Source organism: Littorina saxatilis, linkage group LG13, assembly GCF_037325665.1.
Source record: "Littorina saxatilis isolate snail1 linkage group LG13, US_GU_Lsax_2.0, whole genome shotgun sequence".
Classification (NCBI taxonomy): Eukaryota; Metazoa; Mollusca; class Gastropoda; order Littorinimorpha; family Littorinidae; genus Littorina; species Littorina saxatilis.
Window position 1 is genome coordinate 30,435,853 of NC_090257.1, and position 18,972 is coordinate 30,454,824.

General features: G+C 40.7%; 1 protein-coding gene across 1 annotated transcript; it reads right to left on the minus strand.

The window, feature by feature from the left end:
• Positions 1-435: 435 nt before the first annotated feature.
• LOC138945987 (beta-1,3-galactosyltransferase 5-like) lies at positions 436-16,463 on the minus strand. Its single transcript, XM_070317522.1, has 4 exons — positions 16,387-16,463; positions 9,561-11,649; positions 7,493-7,639; positions 436-941 (listed from the first exon to the last, which is right to left on the minus strand). Exons 2-4 carry the CDS (start codon positions 10,475-10,477, stop codon positions 590-592), a joined length of 1,416 nt encoding a protein of 471 aa, XP_070173623.1. The 5' UTR covers positions 10,478-11,649; positions 16,387-16,463; the 3' UTR covers positions 436-589.
• Positions 16,464-18,972: the final 2,509 nt, after the last annotated feature.

Genomic DNA, 18,972 nt, shown 5'->3' on the forward strand with positions numbered 1-18,972 from the left:
CTTACGCGACTTGTTAATAAGATTTCTGTTCACTTTACTTCCAAATTTACTTCCCCGGGTTAAACGTCATGCTTTCCTTGGATGTTCAGTAGTCCTGAAAAGGGGGCTTCCACCACCTACACAATGTTATCAGTCAACAACAGAAGGCAAAAGGTCTGTCAAATTTCCTCAAGAGGCGCCCCAGTCTTGACGCAACACTTTCGGCGGAACTACGTGAATTGTGGCCACCCTGGCCCTCTATACCTCGCACACATTTCTTCAGCCCCCCCCCCCCCCCCCATCCTAGACAAACACAGAGACACGTTCAGACAGAGAGACAGACAGACTCACACACACACCGTCACACTCACACACACACACACACAAACATACACACACACAAACATACACACACACACAAACATACACACACACACAAACACACACACGCACACATTAAAGACTGCACCTCTTTTTTTCTTCAACACCCTAGTTGATGAGATTTTCTGTTCACTTCACCTGCAAATTTACCTCCCCGGATTAAAAACATGCTTTCCTTAGATGTTCAGTAGTCCTGAAAACGGGACCTTCCACTACTTACACAATGTTATCAGTCAACAACAGAAGGTAAAAGGTCTGTCAAATTTCCACACGGGGCACTCCAGTACTGACGCAACACTTTCGGCGGAACAACATGAATTGTGGCCACTTTGGCCCTCCATACCTCACACACATCGCCCCTCACAAACCTTGGCGTTAGCATGTGAAATCCCCCTAAGCTTTTGACCTGGTAGCCCAGCTGCTTGAGACACAGACCGACAAAGACGTCCTCCAGGTGGAAGAAAGGAATGTCCTTTGACACGTTCACCAGTTGCTTGGCAACGTTCACCGTGCCCGCGTAGGCCGTCCCTGAGCAGTATCTGGGGTACTCGTCCGCCGGGTACTCTTTGTAGGTGGCCGACCTGGGGGGGAGTAAAAGAGAACCTAAAATCGTGAAGATGAATAGACGTGTTTTGAAAAGAACTCCGTCGGGTTTGTATGCATGGGTTGTGAAAGAGTGAATACTCTTGCTTTTCCTCTGACAAATATTTCCTCTGACAAATAAAGTCACACGTGCTCCTAGCTCTGCCCTCCTCTGACAAAACACAGTAAGTCCAACAAGTCGCGTAAGGCGAAAATACAACATTTAGTCAAGTAGCTGTCGAACTCACAGAATGAAACGGAACGCAATGCAACGCAGCAAGACCGTATACTCGTAGCATCGTCAGTCCACCGCTCATGGCAAAGGCAGTGAAATTGACAAGAAGAGCGGGGTAGTAGTTGCGCTAAGAAGGATAGCACGCTTTTCTGTACCTCTCTTCGTTTTAACTTTCTGAGCGTGTTTTTAATCCAAACATATCATATCTATATGTTTTTGGAATCAGGAACCAACAAGGAATAAGATGAAAGTGTTTTTAAATTGATTTGGAAAATTTAATTTTGAAAATAATTTTTATATAATTAATTTTCAGAGCTTGTTTTTAATCCAAATATAACATATTTATATGTTTTTGGAATTAGAAAATGATGAAGAATAAGATGAATGTAAATTTGGATCGTTTTAGAAACAAATAAAAAAATTTACAATTTTCAGATTTTTAATGATCAAAGTCATTAATTAATTTTTAAGCCACCAAGCTGAAATGCAATACCGAACCCCGGGCTTTGTCGAAGATTGCTTGGCCAAAATTTCAATCAATTTGATTGAAAAATGAGGGCGTGACAGTGCCGCCTCAACTTTTACAAAAAGCCGGATATGACGTCATCAAAGGTATTTATCAAAAAAAGGAAAAAAACGTTCGGGGATATCATTCCCAGAAACTCTCATGTCAAATTTCATAAAGATCGGTCCAGTAGTTTGGTCTGAATCGCTCTACACACACGCACACACACACACACACACACACACACACACACACACACACACACACACACACAGTCACACACATACACCACACCCTCGTCTCGATTCCCGCCTCTACGTTAAAACATTTAGTCATTACTTGACTAAATGTAACAAGTCGCGTAAAGCGAAAATACAATATTTAGTCAAGTAGCTGTCGAACTCGCAGAATGAAACTGAACGCAACGCAACAAGACCGTAGCATCGTCACTGACTCCACCGCCCGTGGCAAAGGCAGTGCCAGTGGAATTGACAAGAAGAGCGGTGTATTCGTTGCGCTGAGAAGGATAGCACGCTTTTCTGTACCTCTCTTCGTTTTAACTTTGTGAGCGTGTTTTTAATCCAAACATATCATATCTATATGTTTTTGGAATCAGGAACCGACAAGGAATAAGATGAAAGTGTTTTTAAATTCATTTCGAAAAAAAATTTGATAATAGTTTTTATATATTTAATTTTCAGAGCTTGTTTTTAATCCGAATATAACATATTTATATGTTTTTGGAATCAGCAAATGATGGAAAATAAGATAAACGTAAATTTGGATCGTTTTATAAATTTTTATTTTTTTTTTACAATTTTCAGATTTTTAATGACCAAAGTCATTAATTAATTTTTAAGCCACCAAGCTGAAATGCAATACCGAAGTCCGGGCTTCGTCGAAGATTACTTGACCAAAATTTCAACCAATTTGGTTGAAAAATGAGGGCGTGACAGTGCCGCCTCAACTTTCACGAAAAGCCGGATATGACGTCATCAAAGACATTTATCAAAAAAATGAAAAAAACGTTCGGGGATTTCATACCCAGGAACTCTCATGTCAAATTTCATAAAGATCGGTCCAGTAGTTTAGTCTGAATCGCTCTACACACACGCACACACACACGCACACACGCACACACGCACACACGCACAGACACACATACACCATACCCTCGTTTCGATTCCCCCTCGATGTTAAAATATTTAGTCAAAACTTGACTAAATATAAAAATCACGTTTCGAGAAAAACGCGGTTTTCTGTTCTTAGCTTTATATTTCAAACAAAAGCATTCTCGCTGGACATTTTAGTGCAATAAAGCGTGGGGATGATTTCTGAATTTATACCTTTAGTCTATTTCAAAAATAGTGGTAAGATTAAAGAATTATGAGCCAATTAGTGGACTTACTGTGTTCTGCCAAGTTTTTCCTTGAACTCGGGCTTGTTAAAAACAACGGCAGAACACAGTAAGGGACGTTACTGTCTTCTGCCAGAGTTTTCGTTGAACTCGAGTTTGTTAAAAACAACGGCAGAACACAGAAAGGGAAGTTGCTGTGTTCTGCCGAGGTTTTCTTGTTTCTTAATGCTTGTCACAAGTTAAGATAGTGACCGATCACAGCAACTTACAGTAACCGTTCTTGCTTAGTTCTACTTTATTATATTTAGTCAAGTTTTGACTAAATATTTTAACATCGAGGGGGAATCGAAACGAGGGTCGTGGTGTATGTGTGTGTGTGTGTGTGTGTGTGTGTGCGTGCGTGCGTGCGTGCGTGCGTGTAGAGCGATTCAGACCAAACTACTGGGCCGATCTTTATGAAATTTTACATGAGAGTTCCTGGGATTGATATCCCCGAACGTTTTTCTCCTTTTTTCGATAAATGTCTTTGATGACGTCATATCCGGCTTTTCGTGAAAGTTGAGGCGGCACTGTCACGCTCTCATTTTTCAACCAAATTGGTTGAAATTTTGGTCAAGTAGTCTTCGACGAAGCCCGGACTTCGGTATTGCATTTCAGCGTGATGGCTTAAAAATTAATTAATGACTTTGGTCATTAAAAATCTGAAAATTGTAAAAAAAAAATAAAAAATTATAAAACGATCCAAATTTACGTTTATCTTATTCTCCATTATTTTCTGATTCCAAAAACATATAAATATGTTATATTTGGATTAAAAACAAGCTCTGAAAATTAAAAATATAAAAATTATTATCAAAATTAAATTGTCGAAATCAATTTAAAAACACTTTCATCTTATTCCTTGTCGGTTCCTGATTCAAAAAACATATAGATATGATATGTTTGGATTAAAAACACGCTCAGAAAGCTAAAACGAAGAGAGGTATAGAAAAGCGTGCTATCCTTCTCAGCGCAACTACTAAACCGCTCTTCTTGTCAATTTCACTGCCTGAACGGTGGACTGACGATGCTATGAGTATACGGTCTTGCTGAAAAATTGCATTGCGTTCAGTTTCATTCTGTGAGTTCGACAGCTACTTGACTAAATATTGTATTTTCGCCTTACGCGACTTGTTATTTGTATGCGAGACATTCATTTCTGACCGAATGACTAAATAACTCTGTGTCTCTCTCTGTGTCTCTCTCTGTGTCTCTCTCCGTGTGCCTCTCTCTCTCTCTCTTTGTGTCTCTCTGTGTCTCTCTATGTGTGTCTCTCTCTCTCTCTGTCTCTCTCTCTTTCTCTCTCTCTCTCTGTCTCTCTCTGTGTGTGTCTCTCTCTATCTCTCTCTCTCTCTGTCTCTCTCTCTCTCTCTCTCTCTGTCTATCTCTCTCTGTCTCTCTCTCTCTCTGTGTCTCTCTCTCTGTGTCTCTCTCCCTGTGTGTGTCTCTCTCTCTCTCTCTGTCTGTCTCTCTCTCTCTCTCTGTCTCTCTCTCTCTGTCTCTCTCTGTCTGTCTCTCTCTCTCTCTCTCTGTGTCTCTCTCTCTCTGTGTCTCTCTCTCTGTCTCTCTCTCTTTGTGTGTGTGTCTCTCTCTGTCTCTCTCTTTCTCTGTGTCTCTCTTTCTGTACATTCTATACAAGAAACACTTAACAAGGGTAAAAGGAGAAACAGAATCCGTTAGTCGCCTCTTACGACATGCTGGGGAGCATCGGGTAAATTCTTTCTCGTCCCAACCAATATGGGACTCCCCCTAACCCGCGGGGGGTCTAATCCCATGTAAAAGGTATGTAACCAAGGGGAAGGATGGTCTAATCCCATGTAAAAGGTATGTAACCAAGGAAAGGATGGTCTAATCCCATGTAAAAGGTATGTAACCAAGGGGAAGGATGGTCTAATCCCATGTAAAAGGTATGTGGTTTAAACAATGTTTTATTAAATCAAACACGGTACAACAATACAACGATAAACAATAGGGACACGAACTCAAGCGAACGCTTATATTACGCGCCCTACGTAGTTACAAATTAACAAAAATATGATGTCGGACAAACATTACTTATAAACTATGGAACTATCTAGGTAAACAGCATAGTTGAAGCAAACCAAAAAGAACAAGAGAAAGCTAGCAGGAGGAAGAGGGGGAGGGTGGAGGTGGGACGAAAGAATGGTAGGTACATATGAAAGATGAAGGTGGTTAGCGCATACAAAAAGAATATACATAGTACATTGTAAACTGTAATCCAGTGGCAAATAAGCAGTAGTTCGCTGAATACATAATTGAAAAATGTATATAGAATACATGGCATGGATATGCGTACTGAGTCAAATTAACAAAAACGACCAGATTTACAGATAAACGATTGGACACTTTCAAAAATAAGCTTGTTGGTGCGAAGAGAAAGGTTTTCGCTACCATTTAACAATATTTCAACATGTCTGTAATGTACAGGTAGTGCATTTATTGTAGATAGGCGAAGGTCTACGTACAGAGGGCAATGTATCAAGTAATGGTCAGCTGTTTCGTGCAGGTAGCCGCAAGCGCACTGCGGATTTTCCTGTAAGTGGCGTTTGCACAGGTCAGAGTTCAAGTTACTCATGTTTAGGCGCATTCTGCAGTGATGAATCTCTTCCAATCGTTTACCACAGTAGTAATAGGCAGGTACGTTATAATCAGGAATAGTTAGATAGTGTTTGAATTCGCTGATTGAGTTAGTTGTTTTGATGTTGTCTGGCAAGTTGTTCCAAAGGACAGTGGTAGATGGTATAAAAGATCGACGGTATAATTCAGTTTTGCAAGTGGGAACTCTTCTTTCTGATGGTCTTCTTCGGTGATAGGGGTTAACATCAGAAGTTAAAGGTGGCAAAAGTTGTGCTAAGTAATGAGGACATTTGCCAAATACCATCTTGTAATATAAAATTAGTTTGTGTCTGCTCCGTCTTTCTTTTAGGTTACAAAATCCGCTTTCTTTATACAGCTTTTCGTGGCTGGTGCCGCGTACACCACCGATTATAGTCCGAATGGCTTCCAAATGTAATTTTTCCAGTGCAGTTGACCAGTACTCGGTGCAGTTGTCCCATAGGATGTCTGCATAGTCAAAATGTGGAAGAACAAAGGATTTGTACATAGTTTCCAGACTTTTACGATTTAATCTGTATTTGTAATATCTTAAGCAATTAATTAAGAGGGTGACCTTTTTTACGATGCTTCTCACTTGGAAGTCCCATTTACAATTATTCTGCAAAATTACGCCAAGATGTTTATGTTGGTTCACGTTTTCCAAAACAATATTATTAAAAATGATTGGTTCGGTTGGTATATTATCACGTTTTATGTCTAACAATTCCGTTTTTGCTTCGTTAAATTTAACTTTCCACTGTTTTGCCCAGGTACTAATTTTATTTAGGTCTGCGTTCAAAGTCTGCGCTCGTCTAATTGGATCTTCTAAGGACATGGACATGCTCGTGTCATCAGCAAACAACTTTATAACAGATTCAATATCATTCACAATGTCATTAATATATATCAGGAATAACAAGGGGCCAAGAACAGAGCCTTGTGGAACACCTGCAGGGATACATTTTAATGCAGACTTAGCACCCTTAATAACAACAGCCTGATGGCGATTTGTTAAATAATCGTGAAACCATTTTAAAAGGTATGTAACCAAGGGGAGGTATGGTCTAATCCCATGTAAAAGGTATGTAACCAAGGGGAGGTATGGTCTAATCCCATGTAAAAGGTATGTAACCAAGGGGAAGGATGGTCTAATCTCATGTAAAAGGTATGTAACCAAGGGGAGGTATGGTCTAATCCCATGTAAAAGGTATGTAACCAAGGGGAAGGATGGTCTAATCCCATGTAAAAGGTATGTAACCAAGGGGAAGGATGGTCTAATCCCATGTAAAAGGTATGTAACCAAGGGGAAGGATGGTCTAATCCCATGTAAAAGGTATGTAACCAAGGGGAAGGATGGTCTAATCCCATGTAAAAGGTATGTAACCAAGGGGAAGGATGGTCTAATCCCATGTAAAAGGTATGTAACCAAGGGGAAGGATGGTCTAATCCCATGTAAAAGGTATGTAACCAAGGGGAAGGATGGTCTAATCCCACGTAAAAGCCTGGCCAGATCTGAGATTCTGAGCTAAGCTGTTTTCACCACAGAAGGAGTGAGCCTTTTAAAAGTTAGCTGAGAATTTGCGCTATTCACCTTAATGGCAACGACTTTTAACCGACTTTATTCAACAAAAATCGCTCGAAACTGACTTGAAAGTTGGTTATAAATCGGCCATGTGAACAGCGCTTTAACTGACTGTCTGACTCACACACTCACCAACTCATTAACTGATTGACTGACTGATTGACTGACTGATTGACTGACTGATTGACTGACTGATTGACTGACTGATTGACTCACCATTTGTTTCGCGTGTTCCTAATGATTTGTGGCGACATCGCGCACGTGCCCGAGGTGGCTGTTTGCAGTTCTGTCTCCACGGGGTTCAGTTTGTCCATCAGTGTTCGTGTGTTGACCCACATGTCGTCGTCAGCCTTCAAGAAAAACCTGAACACATCAAAAACAATAAAAACAATTAATATAAATTCTTTGTCATTGTTCGTGTGTTCGACTCACATGTCGTCATCAGCCTTCATAATAAACCTGAACACATTGAAAACAATAAAACCAATTAACATACATTTAGGTTTTTCGTCAGTGTCCGTGTGTTCTCCCATATGTTGTCATCAGCTTTCAGGAAAAACCTGAACACATCGAAAACAATTGACTTAGGTTGTCAGTGTCCGTGTGTTCACCCACATGTCGTCATCAGCTTTCAGGAAAAACCTGAACAAATGGAAAACAATTAACATAGGTTGTCAGCTTTCAGGAAAGCATGAACACATCGAACAAAATTAACACCTGAAAACAATTAAAACAACTATCATAAGTTGTCCGTCAGTGTCCGTAAGTTCACCCACATGTCGTCATCAGCCTTTGGTGAAAACCTGAACACATCGAAAACAATTAAAATTAAAAAACAATTAACATATATTTTTTATCAGTGTCCGTTAAAACCTCAACTTTCTGTACACCACAATTAATGCACGGAGATTACCAGACTCACAATCATCAACCAGTATGTGCACATTCCTGATAAAGAAACACACACACACACACACACACACACTCACACACACACACACACACACACACACACAAATACACACACACACACACACACACACACACACACACACAAAGATACACACACAATCGAACAAACACACACACACACATATGCACACACACACACATATGCACACACACACACACACACGTACGCACGCACACACACATACACACACACGCACGCGCACACACAAATTTTCAACACGTGCTCTAAGCGGGGCTGTGGTGCGGTGAACCGCGGTGAATACTCTGTTTCGCGATACGAATTACGAAACTAAACACTTTTTTTTTCGGCTCTACTTCTTCACTTCTTTCACTTCCGCCACACAACGAAAACGAATCTAATGTCGTCTACCCAGAAGCTCTACAGTAGATGGTAGTACGACTACTGTCTGTGTGTGTATCTGTCTGTTCGCGATGCACTGCCAAAGTTCTCGACGGATCTGCATCAAATTTGGAGGGCATGTTCAGGTGGACCCCGGGCACGAACTGGTAAATTTTCAACACGTGCTCTAAGCCGGCGAACCGCCACGCTGCATACTCTGTCTCGCGATCCACCCGGCTATTCCTCTAGTTGAAAATAGGTCACCTGTGCTTCTCAAGAAAAGATTGAAAGATTTTTTCATGTAAATTCAACTACAGCTGACTTAAAAAAAAAATGTCTGAAGGTTAAAGCCGAAGCGTCCACCAATATAGATGTTTCAGAATCAGAAAACCGAATTTGGAACATAATCTCTTCATCCTTTTTTCCCCGTCGGTCTCGACACATTTTATAATATTTTGTTGAGGAGGGGGGCCGGGGGGGGGGGGGAGGAGGGACGTGGGAGGAGAATATCGAATACCTCTCAATCGATATCGATGTATTTAAATTTAATTTGAACTTTAAGCTTTACGTACTTAAAGTACCTGTAGTCATTGAAGGCAAAGCTACGCTTAGCTTTGTTGAGACGAGAATTACTGAGATGAGACAGAGACGTACAGAGACAGACACAGACAAACAGACAGACAGACAGACTGACTCGCCAACCCACTCACACACACTCTCTCTCTCTCACACCTACTCTCACACACACATTCACACACACACACACACACACACAGACACACACACACACACAGACACCGACACACACACACACACATTTTCTTTCTTTCTTTATTTGGTGTTTAACGTCGTTTTCAACCACGAAGGTTATATCGCGACGGACACACACACACACACACACACACTCACACACACACACACACACACACACACACACACAAAGACAGAAAGGGGAGGGGGTGGCTTCCTCACCTAGCCTTGGCACAGGTCTCGGTCAGCCAACGCAGCATCGTCAACGTTTTCACCGTCAGGTTCCGGTACGTGTCATCAAACCTCATCAGCACCACGTCCCGGAAATGACGACTCTCTTCCTCCACCAGGCGCATGCGCGCCTGATCTTTTGTTACACCGAAGAAGAAGACATGTCTGAAGTTGGAAGTGTTGTTTCGTGTGATGGAGGCCCACGTTTCCCGAATAGCGTTCCGCTCCGCCGTTTTGGCGTGTGTGGACGGAATGAGGAAAATCTGATCGATCTTTTGGTTGTCGTGGGTCTTGCAAAGATCTTTCTCGTTAAGGATAAGTTGGTAGTTCCACTGGAAACACCCTGAACAGTTCCACGGAGGATTGTAATCTTTGGTGTTCATCGTCCTGGTGGTGCCGAGTTTTTCTGCTGTATGACTTTGTACAGATGCACTACCCTGAACTGTTTTTTCCAAACGACTTGCGCTTGACGGCTGTTTTGTAAATTGTCTGATTTCTTGTGTGGTGATATTTGAAACTCGAAGTGTAACGAGCCTTTGCTTTTGAGAAATTATAAGCAGCTGATCATTTTCTTGGGTCAAAGGAGGGTTCCTTTGAGTTGTCAGTTTTAAGCTTTTATTCGGTAAGCGGGGATGTGCTTTCGTATTGGAAGCTGCTTCTGGATTTGTCTGCTGATTCCTTTGAGAAGTTCCGATTCCTAAGGCACCACTCAGGCTTGGATGCTTCACGAGGGGCATCTGGGAGTCAGCTGTCAAAAAAGGATATCTCTTCGTTGCTATCTGAGAATGTGGGATTTGTGTCCATGGTGATACACCAACGTAATCCACCGTCAGGATCATGTACTTTACAGACAAAATCACTATCCACAGAATCAGTGCTAAAAGCACTTTGAGCACAACGCGTTTCATGTTTTTACTGCCAGAGATGGTCGACCGAAATAAGAAACTGTGGGGCCCAGCGGAGTCCCTGCAGCGAACTGCAAACTTCGTCACGTCAACAACCTTGACAGTGTAGCATGGCAACGGGTACGCAGAAGAAGAAGAAATGTTATTTCTGGTTGTTGCACATTACGGGTGTTACTTCTAAACGCCACTGCTGCTGAAGTTCTGCTGTTTTTTCCCAAACTATTGGCGGTTCTATCACTCAATGTCAAAGCAACAACATGTCTGACATTGCCAAAAAACTGTTACTAGTCAGGTCTTCAAATTGTCGTTGAAATTTGGAACCACTGTTGTATTCATAGGCACAGAGCTATATCTTGCGCCGTCTCAAACAACTGACTATTTGTTCACACAGAAATGTTTTGCACTGAATATTTTGCCGATGAAGTTTTGAGCAGCTTTTGCCTCACTTTTGATTAGCCATTGTTTCTCCGTAACTTCGTGACTTCCGAAAGTATATTATATACTGCGTTCTTGTCGTACCGCTGAGACTTATTTCACTGATGATGTTTTCGTTGACTATTTCGCAACGTTGACGATTCTTTTTCCGTCGTTGTGGATTTTCAGCCTCGGTGATGCTCCAAGCGAGCAGGGCATGTTCCCGGGTTTGACCCCGACTTTAGATGAGATACACAAAAAGTGTATGCCAGCCCCGTTGTCAAGTTAATTCATGCCGTATTGCTGTTGTTGAAGGTTGGGCTTTCCTCTTTTTTGACCGCTTTAACGTGTACCTTTACTGCTGCACGTAGGTTGGGCCGTGTGACGGCATTCGATATTGCTCGGAATCTATCAATCGAGCTCACCCGAGCCGTTCGCGCCAATGGGTCACGTGGAGACATACGCGCATGTGCGGTAGCGTTTCCGCCTAGCACTCAATGGTCCAGCCATTGTTCCATTGTTCATGCTTGGTATGCTTGGATCCGGAACACATATTTGGAAGCCATCCAGTGTGTTCCTATGTGTGTATTCGACGTACGGGTGCGCCTGTGGTTAGAGTGTAATTCAGACGACACTGCATGCCGTAAACCTGTCTGCTCTTTTGTCCAAGTTTCAATCAACGTCCGCCGCGTGTAGACAAGTGTCTAGAACTAGAAGGTTCTCCGGTGCTGCGTGTCTAGATGTCCTTTCGTTGTGCCACCCTGTAGTGAAAAAAATAGATCTTGTTACTTCATTACTGTGATAAAAATAGAGAATTCTGCAAGGCCTGCAGGCTAAATATTTCTCATCTTTAAGGAATAGATATGGGTTATATGATAATTCGAGTTTTACGCCCTCACGGCTTTTGATGAGATTCACAAGTGTATGCGTGTTTAGATGGTATCAACCATCTGCACTTATGGCAGAATGACCCAGGTCGTTTACGTGCCGCTGTGGTGACACGGGGGTGGGACATGGCTATCGTCTCTGGGTCTGCACATCACAAGTCCAGTGCTCTACCAACTAAGCTAACCGGGCCCCCTTTACTGTGTCACCAGAGAAAGTCTATTATTATTGGTTGGTTGCTTGGTTGTTATTTTTGTATTGTGTCTTCAGCTGATTTTGGCATTCGAAACCGATGCAAGTTTGTTTCTTTTCTCAGGTGTGGGGGGTGGGGTGAGGGGGTGGGTGGTGGTGTAAACGAATGCAGTGGTACCTGCAATGTGAGGGCACTTCGGTAACAATCTACCTCCGAGAAAGGGACTCCTGGGCTGTTGTGTACGAGAACATTACCAACCGAGTGGGATCCAGCCGTTTGGTCAGATTGATTGAAATCACACACAAATCTCAATTTTAACCAATCCGACCCAGCGGCCGGCTCCCACTCGGCTGATAACTTTCTTGTGCATAACAGCCAGGGTGTGCACGAGAAAGTTCCCAGCTGGGGTCGGATTGGTCGAAATGGCGCGTGTGCCACATACGCCTATTTGGGCCAGAAAAGCTAAGAAGACTGCACCCTTACCGTATACCACAGCGCATAGATTTCACCTCCATTTTGCTTCCTTGTTCATGAAACATAATAATGTCACAGTACCATTTGCCATCACGCTTTTTACATTTAGTCAAGTTTTGACTAAATGTTTAAACATAGAGGGAGAATCGAGACGAGGGTCGTGGTGTGTGTGTGTGTGTGTGTGTGTGTGTGTGTGTGTGTGTGTGTGTCTGTGTGTGTGTCTGTGCGTGTGTCTGTGCGTGTGTGTGTAGAGCGATTCAGAATAAACTACTGGACCGATCTTTATGAAATTTTACATGAGAGTTCCTGGGTATGATATCCCCAGACATATTTTTCATTTTTTCGATAAATGTCTTCGATGACGTCATATCCGGCTTTTTGTAAAAGTTGAGGCGGCACTGTCACACCTTCATTTTTCAATCAAATTGATTGAAATTTTGGCCAAGCAATCTTCGACGAAGGCCGGACTTCGGTATTGCATTTCAGCATGGAGGCTTAAAAATTAAATAATGACTTTGGTCATTAAAAATCTAAAAATTGTAATTAGGCCAAAAAAAAAAATTGTCTGTTTAGGGTAACCCGACCGACCCTATCGATTTGGCGCCGACCCAAAAACTTTTTTTTGATTTCAAAAAAAAAAAAAAAAAAAAGAGGTAAAAATGCTAAAAAGAGACATTTGGCGTTTCTTTCTCTCCCTTTCTCTCTGTTTTATTTATACGTTAGTTTTGAAACATGTATTCATCAAATATAAGAAGTGAATGTTCAGCCAACATAGCATTTACAAAACAAACAAACAAACAAAAAAAAAAAAAATTTACCTACCTACCGACCCTACTTTTTTTGGTCATGTTACCCTAAACAGACATTTTTTTTTTTTGGCCTTAAGATTATTTTTTATAAAACGATCCAAAATTACTTTTATTTTATTCTTCATCATTTTCTGATTCCAAAAACATATAAATATGTTATATTCGGATTAAAAACAAGCTCTGAAAATTAAAAATATAAAAATTATGATTAAAATACAATTTCCGAAATCGTTTTAAAAACAAATTAATCTTATTCCTTGTCGGTTCCTGATTCCAAAAACATATAGATATGATATGTTTGGATTAAAAACACGCCCAGAAAGTTAAAACGAAGAGAGGTACAGTAAAGCGTGCTATGCAGCACAGCGCAACCGCTACCGCGCTAAACAGGCTCGTCACTTTCACTGCCTTTTGCACTAGCGGCGGACTACGGTCATTGTGAAAAAATGCAGTGCGTTCAGTTTCATTCTGTGAGTTCCACAGCTTGACTAAATGTAGTAATTTCGCCTTACGCGACTTGTTCTTTTGTGTATCTTCATTTGTTTTGTCCACTTCAAAGCCCGATAAGGTTGAAGTTCTTGTGAATGTTTCGTTTTGTCTATCATTAAACGTTCCATAAACTTAACCTTGTTTTTGTTTGTTTTTATCCATAAGCATACAGATAGGAAGGCAACGTACACTGCTGAAACCTGTCATGTCATTTTTTGAGTCACTTGAGAAAAAGTGACTCTATGTAATCGGTCAGTGTTAGTCTGTCCGGCCGGCCGGCCGGCCGTCCGGCCGGCCGTCCGTAGACACCACCTTAACGTTGGACTTTTCTCGGAAACTATCAAAGCGATCCGGCTCATATTTTGTTTAGTCGTGACCTCCAATGACCTCTACACCTTAACGATGGTTTCGTTGACCTTTGACCTTTTTCAAGGTCACAGGTCAGCGTCAAAGGAAAAATTAGACATTTTATATCTTTGACAAAGTTCATCGGATGTGATTGAAACTTTGTAGGATTATTCTTTACATCAAAGTATTTACATCTGTAGCCTTTTACGAACGTTATCAGAAAAACAAGGGAGATAACTAGCCTTTTCTGTTCGGCAACACACAACTTAACGTTGGGCTTTTCTCGGAAACTATAAAAGTGACCGGGCTCAAATTTTATGTGAACGTGACTCCCAGTGACCTCTACACTTTGACGTCTGCTTTGGTGACCTTTGACCTTTTTCAAGGTCACAGGTATGTCTTGAAGGAAAAAAATTGAAATATCATATCTCTGAAACTATTCATCGGATTTGATTCAAACTTTATAGGATTATTCTTTACATCAAATTATTTACATCTGTATTGTGTTGTGAATAGCAATTTCTTCCTGTCCATCTGATGCCTCATATAATATTCAGAACTGCGAAAGTGACTCGATCGAGCGTTTGCTCTTCTTGTTATTTTGATCATTTATTCAACCAAAAATGTTTCCTGTTGTTTTTAGTGTATATAATTAAAGACTTAAAGTCCGTGTTTTCTTGACAGGCGCAATGCTGAGTTAAGGTGTCCATATTACACTGTGTTGTTTCCACATTAACACCTTTTGCACTGCAAACGCCGATAGTGAAAATCATGACCAGCTTATAAATTAAATCGTATCCCTTGAAACCGGTTGCGAAAATAAATGAATGACTCGCTTACAGGCCCGCGATGAAACAAAACACACATACCTTAGTATCCTGAGACATCTTACATCCTCAAGATTACGTCTACTACAGCAATACAAAAACTGAAAAAAATAGTCTAGACGCAGATATGAAAAACTTTGAAGAAAATAAAATACTGTGACCCAACTTCACGACCCGTGGGCCATAATCTTTACTCTCAGCACCTCTTCGAACGACGCAACAAATCGGCTCACACCCGTTATCTATGGCGGCGATAAATCTCAGGTTTTGAAAAGCTTTTGTCTACTCTTATCAAGTGGCGAGCCCTTGATTTAGAGTGGGGTAGGGTCGGGAACGAGGTATGCACTTGTTATCACTGAATTAGAGTCTGGATGAGTCTCGACAACTTGGAAGGGAGTGGTCCCTCTACTGTACAGCAAACCAGACCCCCCCACCCCCCCATTTGAAGACCTCCAAAAAATCTGGAGAGAAAAAGGGTCTTTAAAATGACCTGGTCTTACATTGGAGAGACATTTTTATAGAGTTTGTGAACAGAAAATAATGCCTAAAAAGATGAGAAGTTTTAAAATCGGGAGGAGGGTGTGTGTGTGTGTGTGTGTGTGTGTGTGTGGTGTGTGTGTGTGTGGTGTGTGTGTGTGTGGTGTGTGTGGTGTGTGTGTGTGTGCGTGTGTGTGTGTGTGCGTGTGTGTGTGTGTGTGGTGGTGGTGTTGTCTTGAATGGGAGAAGACAGAAGCGAGAAACTCAAGTACGGTCCGAGTGTTAATGCCTGAGTACACGGTCACATGCCACAGGCTTGGTGTTGGGGCGGAGGTTTAGGACAATTCGTTTTTGAAAACGAAAACTCTGTATGGTCTCTTTACATTTCAAGACCGAAAGTTTGAACCGTCTTTTGGGCATTTCGACACCGAAAGTTTGAACCGTCTTTTGGGCATTTCGACACCGAAAGTTTGAACCGTCTTTTGGGCATTTCGACACCGAAAGTTTGAACCGTCTTTTGGGCATTTCGACACCGAAAGTTTGAACCGTCTTTTGGGCATTTCGACACCGAAAGTTTGAACCGTCTTTTGGGCATTTCGACACCGAAAGTTTGAACCGTCTTTTGGGCATTTCGACACCGAAAGTTTGAACCGTCTTTTGGGCATTTCGACACCGAAAGTTTGAACCGTCTTTTGGGCATTTCGACACCGAAAGTTTGAACCGTCTTTTGGGCATTTCAAGAACAAAACTTTGAATCGACTCTTTAGGTTTCAAGACGAAACCTCGAATCGCATTTTTGCATTTTAAAGCAAAAACATGGACTCGTCTTTTTGCATTTTGGGGCCAGTACGGCACATGAAATAATAGCCTGCCCCTTAAAGTAGGGAATATGAAATATTCCACATATAGAGTTTAGTATATAGGTACTAAATGGAGATAAGATAAACAACATTAAAATAATGAAGTCTGTTTTAAAATGTTATAGAAAATGTGTACTTGCGCCTTGTGCATGAGCTGTCCCGGATATCCATTGGGCAACGTTGTGTGGTACAACCCCTCACTGAATGTTCCGGGTGTCAAATAGAACATTGCGCGGTTGTCCGGACTGTGTATGCAATGTGTAATCTGGATTATATTTCCCCGTAATCGCACGAGTGGTGCTTTATCAGTATATAACAGACCAAACCCCCAACGAGTATCCCATCCTATGCGACCCACACGAGAACGTTATCTCTGTACTCGCACCGAAAGGGGTATAATTCTATTCAATGTTGGTGCATTTTCTGAAGTTGTTTTTTCTGGTGCAAATAAATGCACTAGGTGCCCTTTTTAATTTGTGTGTGTTTACATTCAGTGAAGATTTGACTAAATGTTTTCAAATAGACTTAGAATCGGGACGAGGGCGGTGGTGTATGGGTGTGAGTGTGTGTGTGTGTGTGTGTGTGTGTGTAGAGCGATTCTGAGAAAACTACTGGACCGATCTTCATGAAACTTTACATACAAGTTCAACCCCCAGACTTTTGTTTTCATATTTTCGATATGTATTTGATGACGTTATATCCGACTTTTTGCGAAAGTTGAGGCGTCACTGTGGTGACCTCTTTTTACATTTGGTCAAGTTTTGACTAAATGTTTTAACATAGAGGGGGGAATCGAGACGAGGGTCGTGGTGTATGTGTGTGTGTGTGTGTGTGTGTGTGTGTGTGTGTGTGTGTGTGTGTGTGTGTCTGTCTGTCTGTCTGTCTCTGTGTGTGTGTGTGTAGAGCGATTCAGACTAAACTACTGGGCCGATCTTTATGAAATTTGACATGAGAGTTCCTGGGTATGATATCTCCGGACATATTTTTCATTTTTTCGATAAATACCTTTGATGACGTCATATCCGGCTTTTTGTAAAAGTTGAGGCGGCACTGTCACACCCTCATTTTTCAATTAAATTGATTGAAATTTTGGCAAAGCAATCTTCGACGAAGGCCGGGGTTCGGTATTGCATTTCAGCTTGGTGGCTTAAAAACTAATGAGTGATTTTGGTCATTAAAAATCGGAAACTTGTAATTAAAATTATATTTTTATTAAACGATCCAAATACAATTTCATCTTATTCTTCGTCATTTTTTGATTCCAAAAACATATACATATGTTATATTTGGATTAAAAACAAGCTCTCAAAATTAAAAATATAAAAATTATGATCAAAATTAAATTTCCGAAATCGATTCAAAAACTATTTCATCTTATTCCTTGTCGGTTCCTGATTCAAAAAACATATAGATATGATATGTTTGAATTAAAAAGACGCTCAGAAAGTTAAAACGAAGAGAGATACAGTAAAGCACAGCGCAATCGCTACCGCGCCAAACAGGCTCGTCACTTTCGCTGCCTTTTGCACTAGCGGCGGACTACGTTCAGTTTCATTCTGTGAGTTCCACAGCTTGACTAAATGTAGTAATTTCGCCTTACGCGACTTGTTACATTTAGTCAAGTTTTGTTACATTTAGTCAAGTTTTGACTAAATGTTTTAACGTAGAGGGAGGAATTGAGACGAGGGTGTGGTGTTTGTGTGTGTGTATGTTTAGAGCGATTCAGAGAAAACTACTGGACCGATCTTCATGAAACTTGACATGAGAGATCCTGAGTATGGTATCTCCAGACATTTTTTCATATTTTTGATAAATGTCTTTGATGACGTCATATCCGGCTTTTTGTGAAAGTTGAGGCGGCACTGTCACGCTCTCATTTTTCAACAACATTGGTTGAAATTTTGGTCAAGTAATCTTCGACGAAGCCCGGACTTTGGTATTGCATTTCAGCTTGAAGGCTTTCAAATTAATTAATGAGTTTGCTCATTAAAGTTGTCATTAAAATCGATTTTTTGCAAACAGATTTAAAATTGATTGCATCGTATTCTTCATCACATTCTGAATCTAAAAATATATACATATGTTATGTTATGTTTACTCTTAAAATGTGATCACAATTAACGAAAATAGATTAATTTCGCCTTACGCGACTTGTTGAAACTTTATTTATTTATTTATTTATTAAGGAGATTTTTATAGCGCATAACTAAAAGCACTATGCGTTTTACAATATCACTAGGTATAAGCACACGCAAACATACTCTGATTAAATAGAACTTAGCCTAACAAGACATACAATACAATACAATACAATACAATACAATAACTTTATTAATCTCTAAAAGAGAAATTGCATTGCTGAGCGTTTGTGTCCGTAATAATAACATACATAAAACATTCAAAATAAACATTTGTACTAAGAACACTAAACATTTGAGTTCATACAAAAATAGAGAATTAAATAAAATACTGGACAAACGATTAAAATAAGCTTAAGGCCTACACCGACTACAATGGACTATTTCAAATACAAAAATTTAGTTAACTATAAAAGGCAGTGCATAAAACTCCATAATCCTAAGAAGGTCGAACAAATAAAAAACATAAAAGACTATTTAACTATAATTACTTCGTAAAAGATAATAAACATGGTATACAAAGCTGTAATTTTTAACAACAAATCTAAAAAGATTTTCATGCCATATTGCACAACACATTTTGA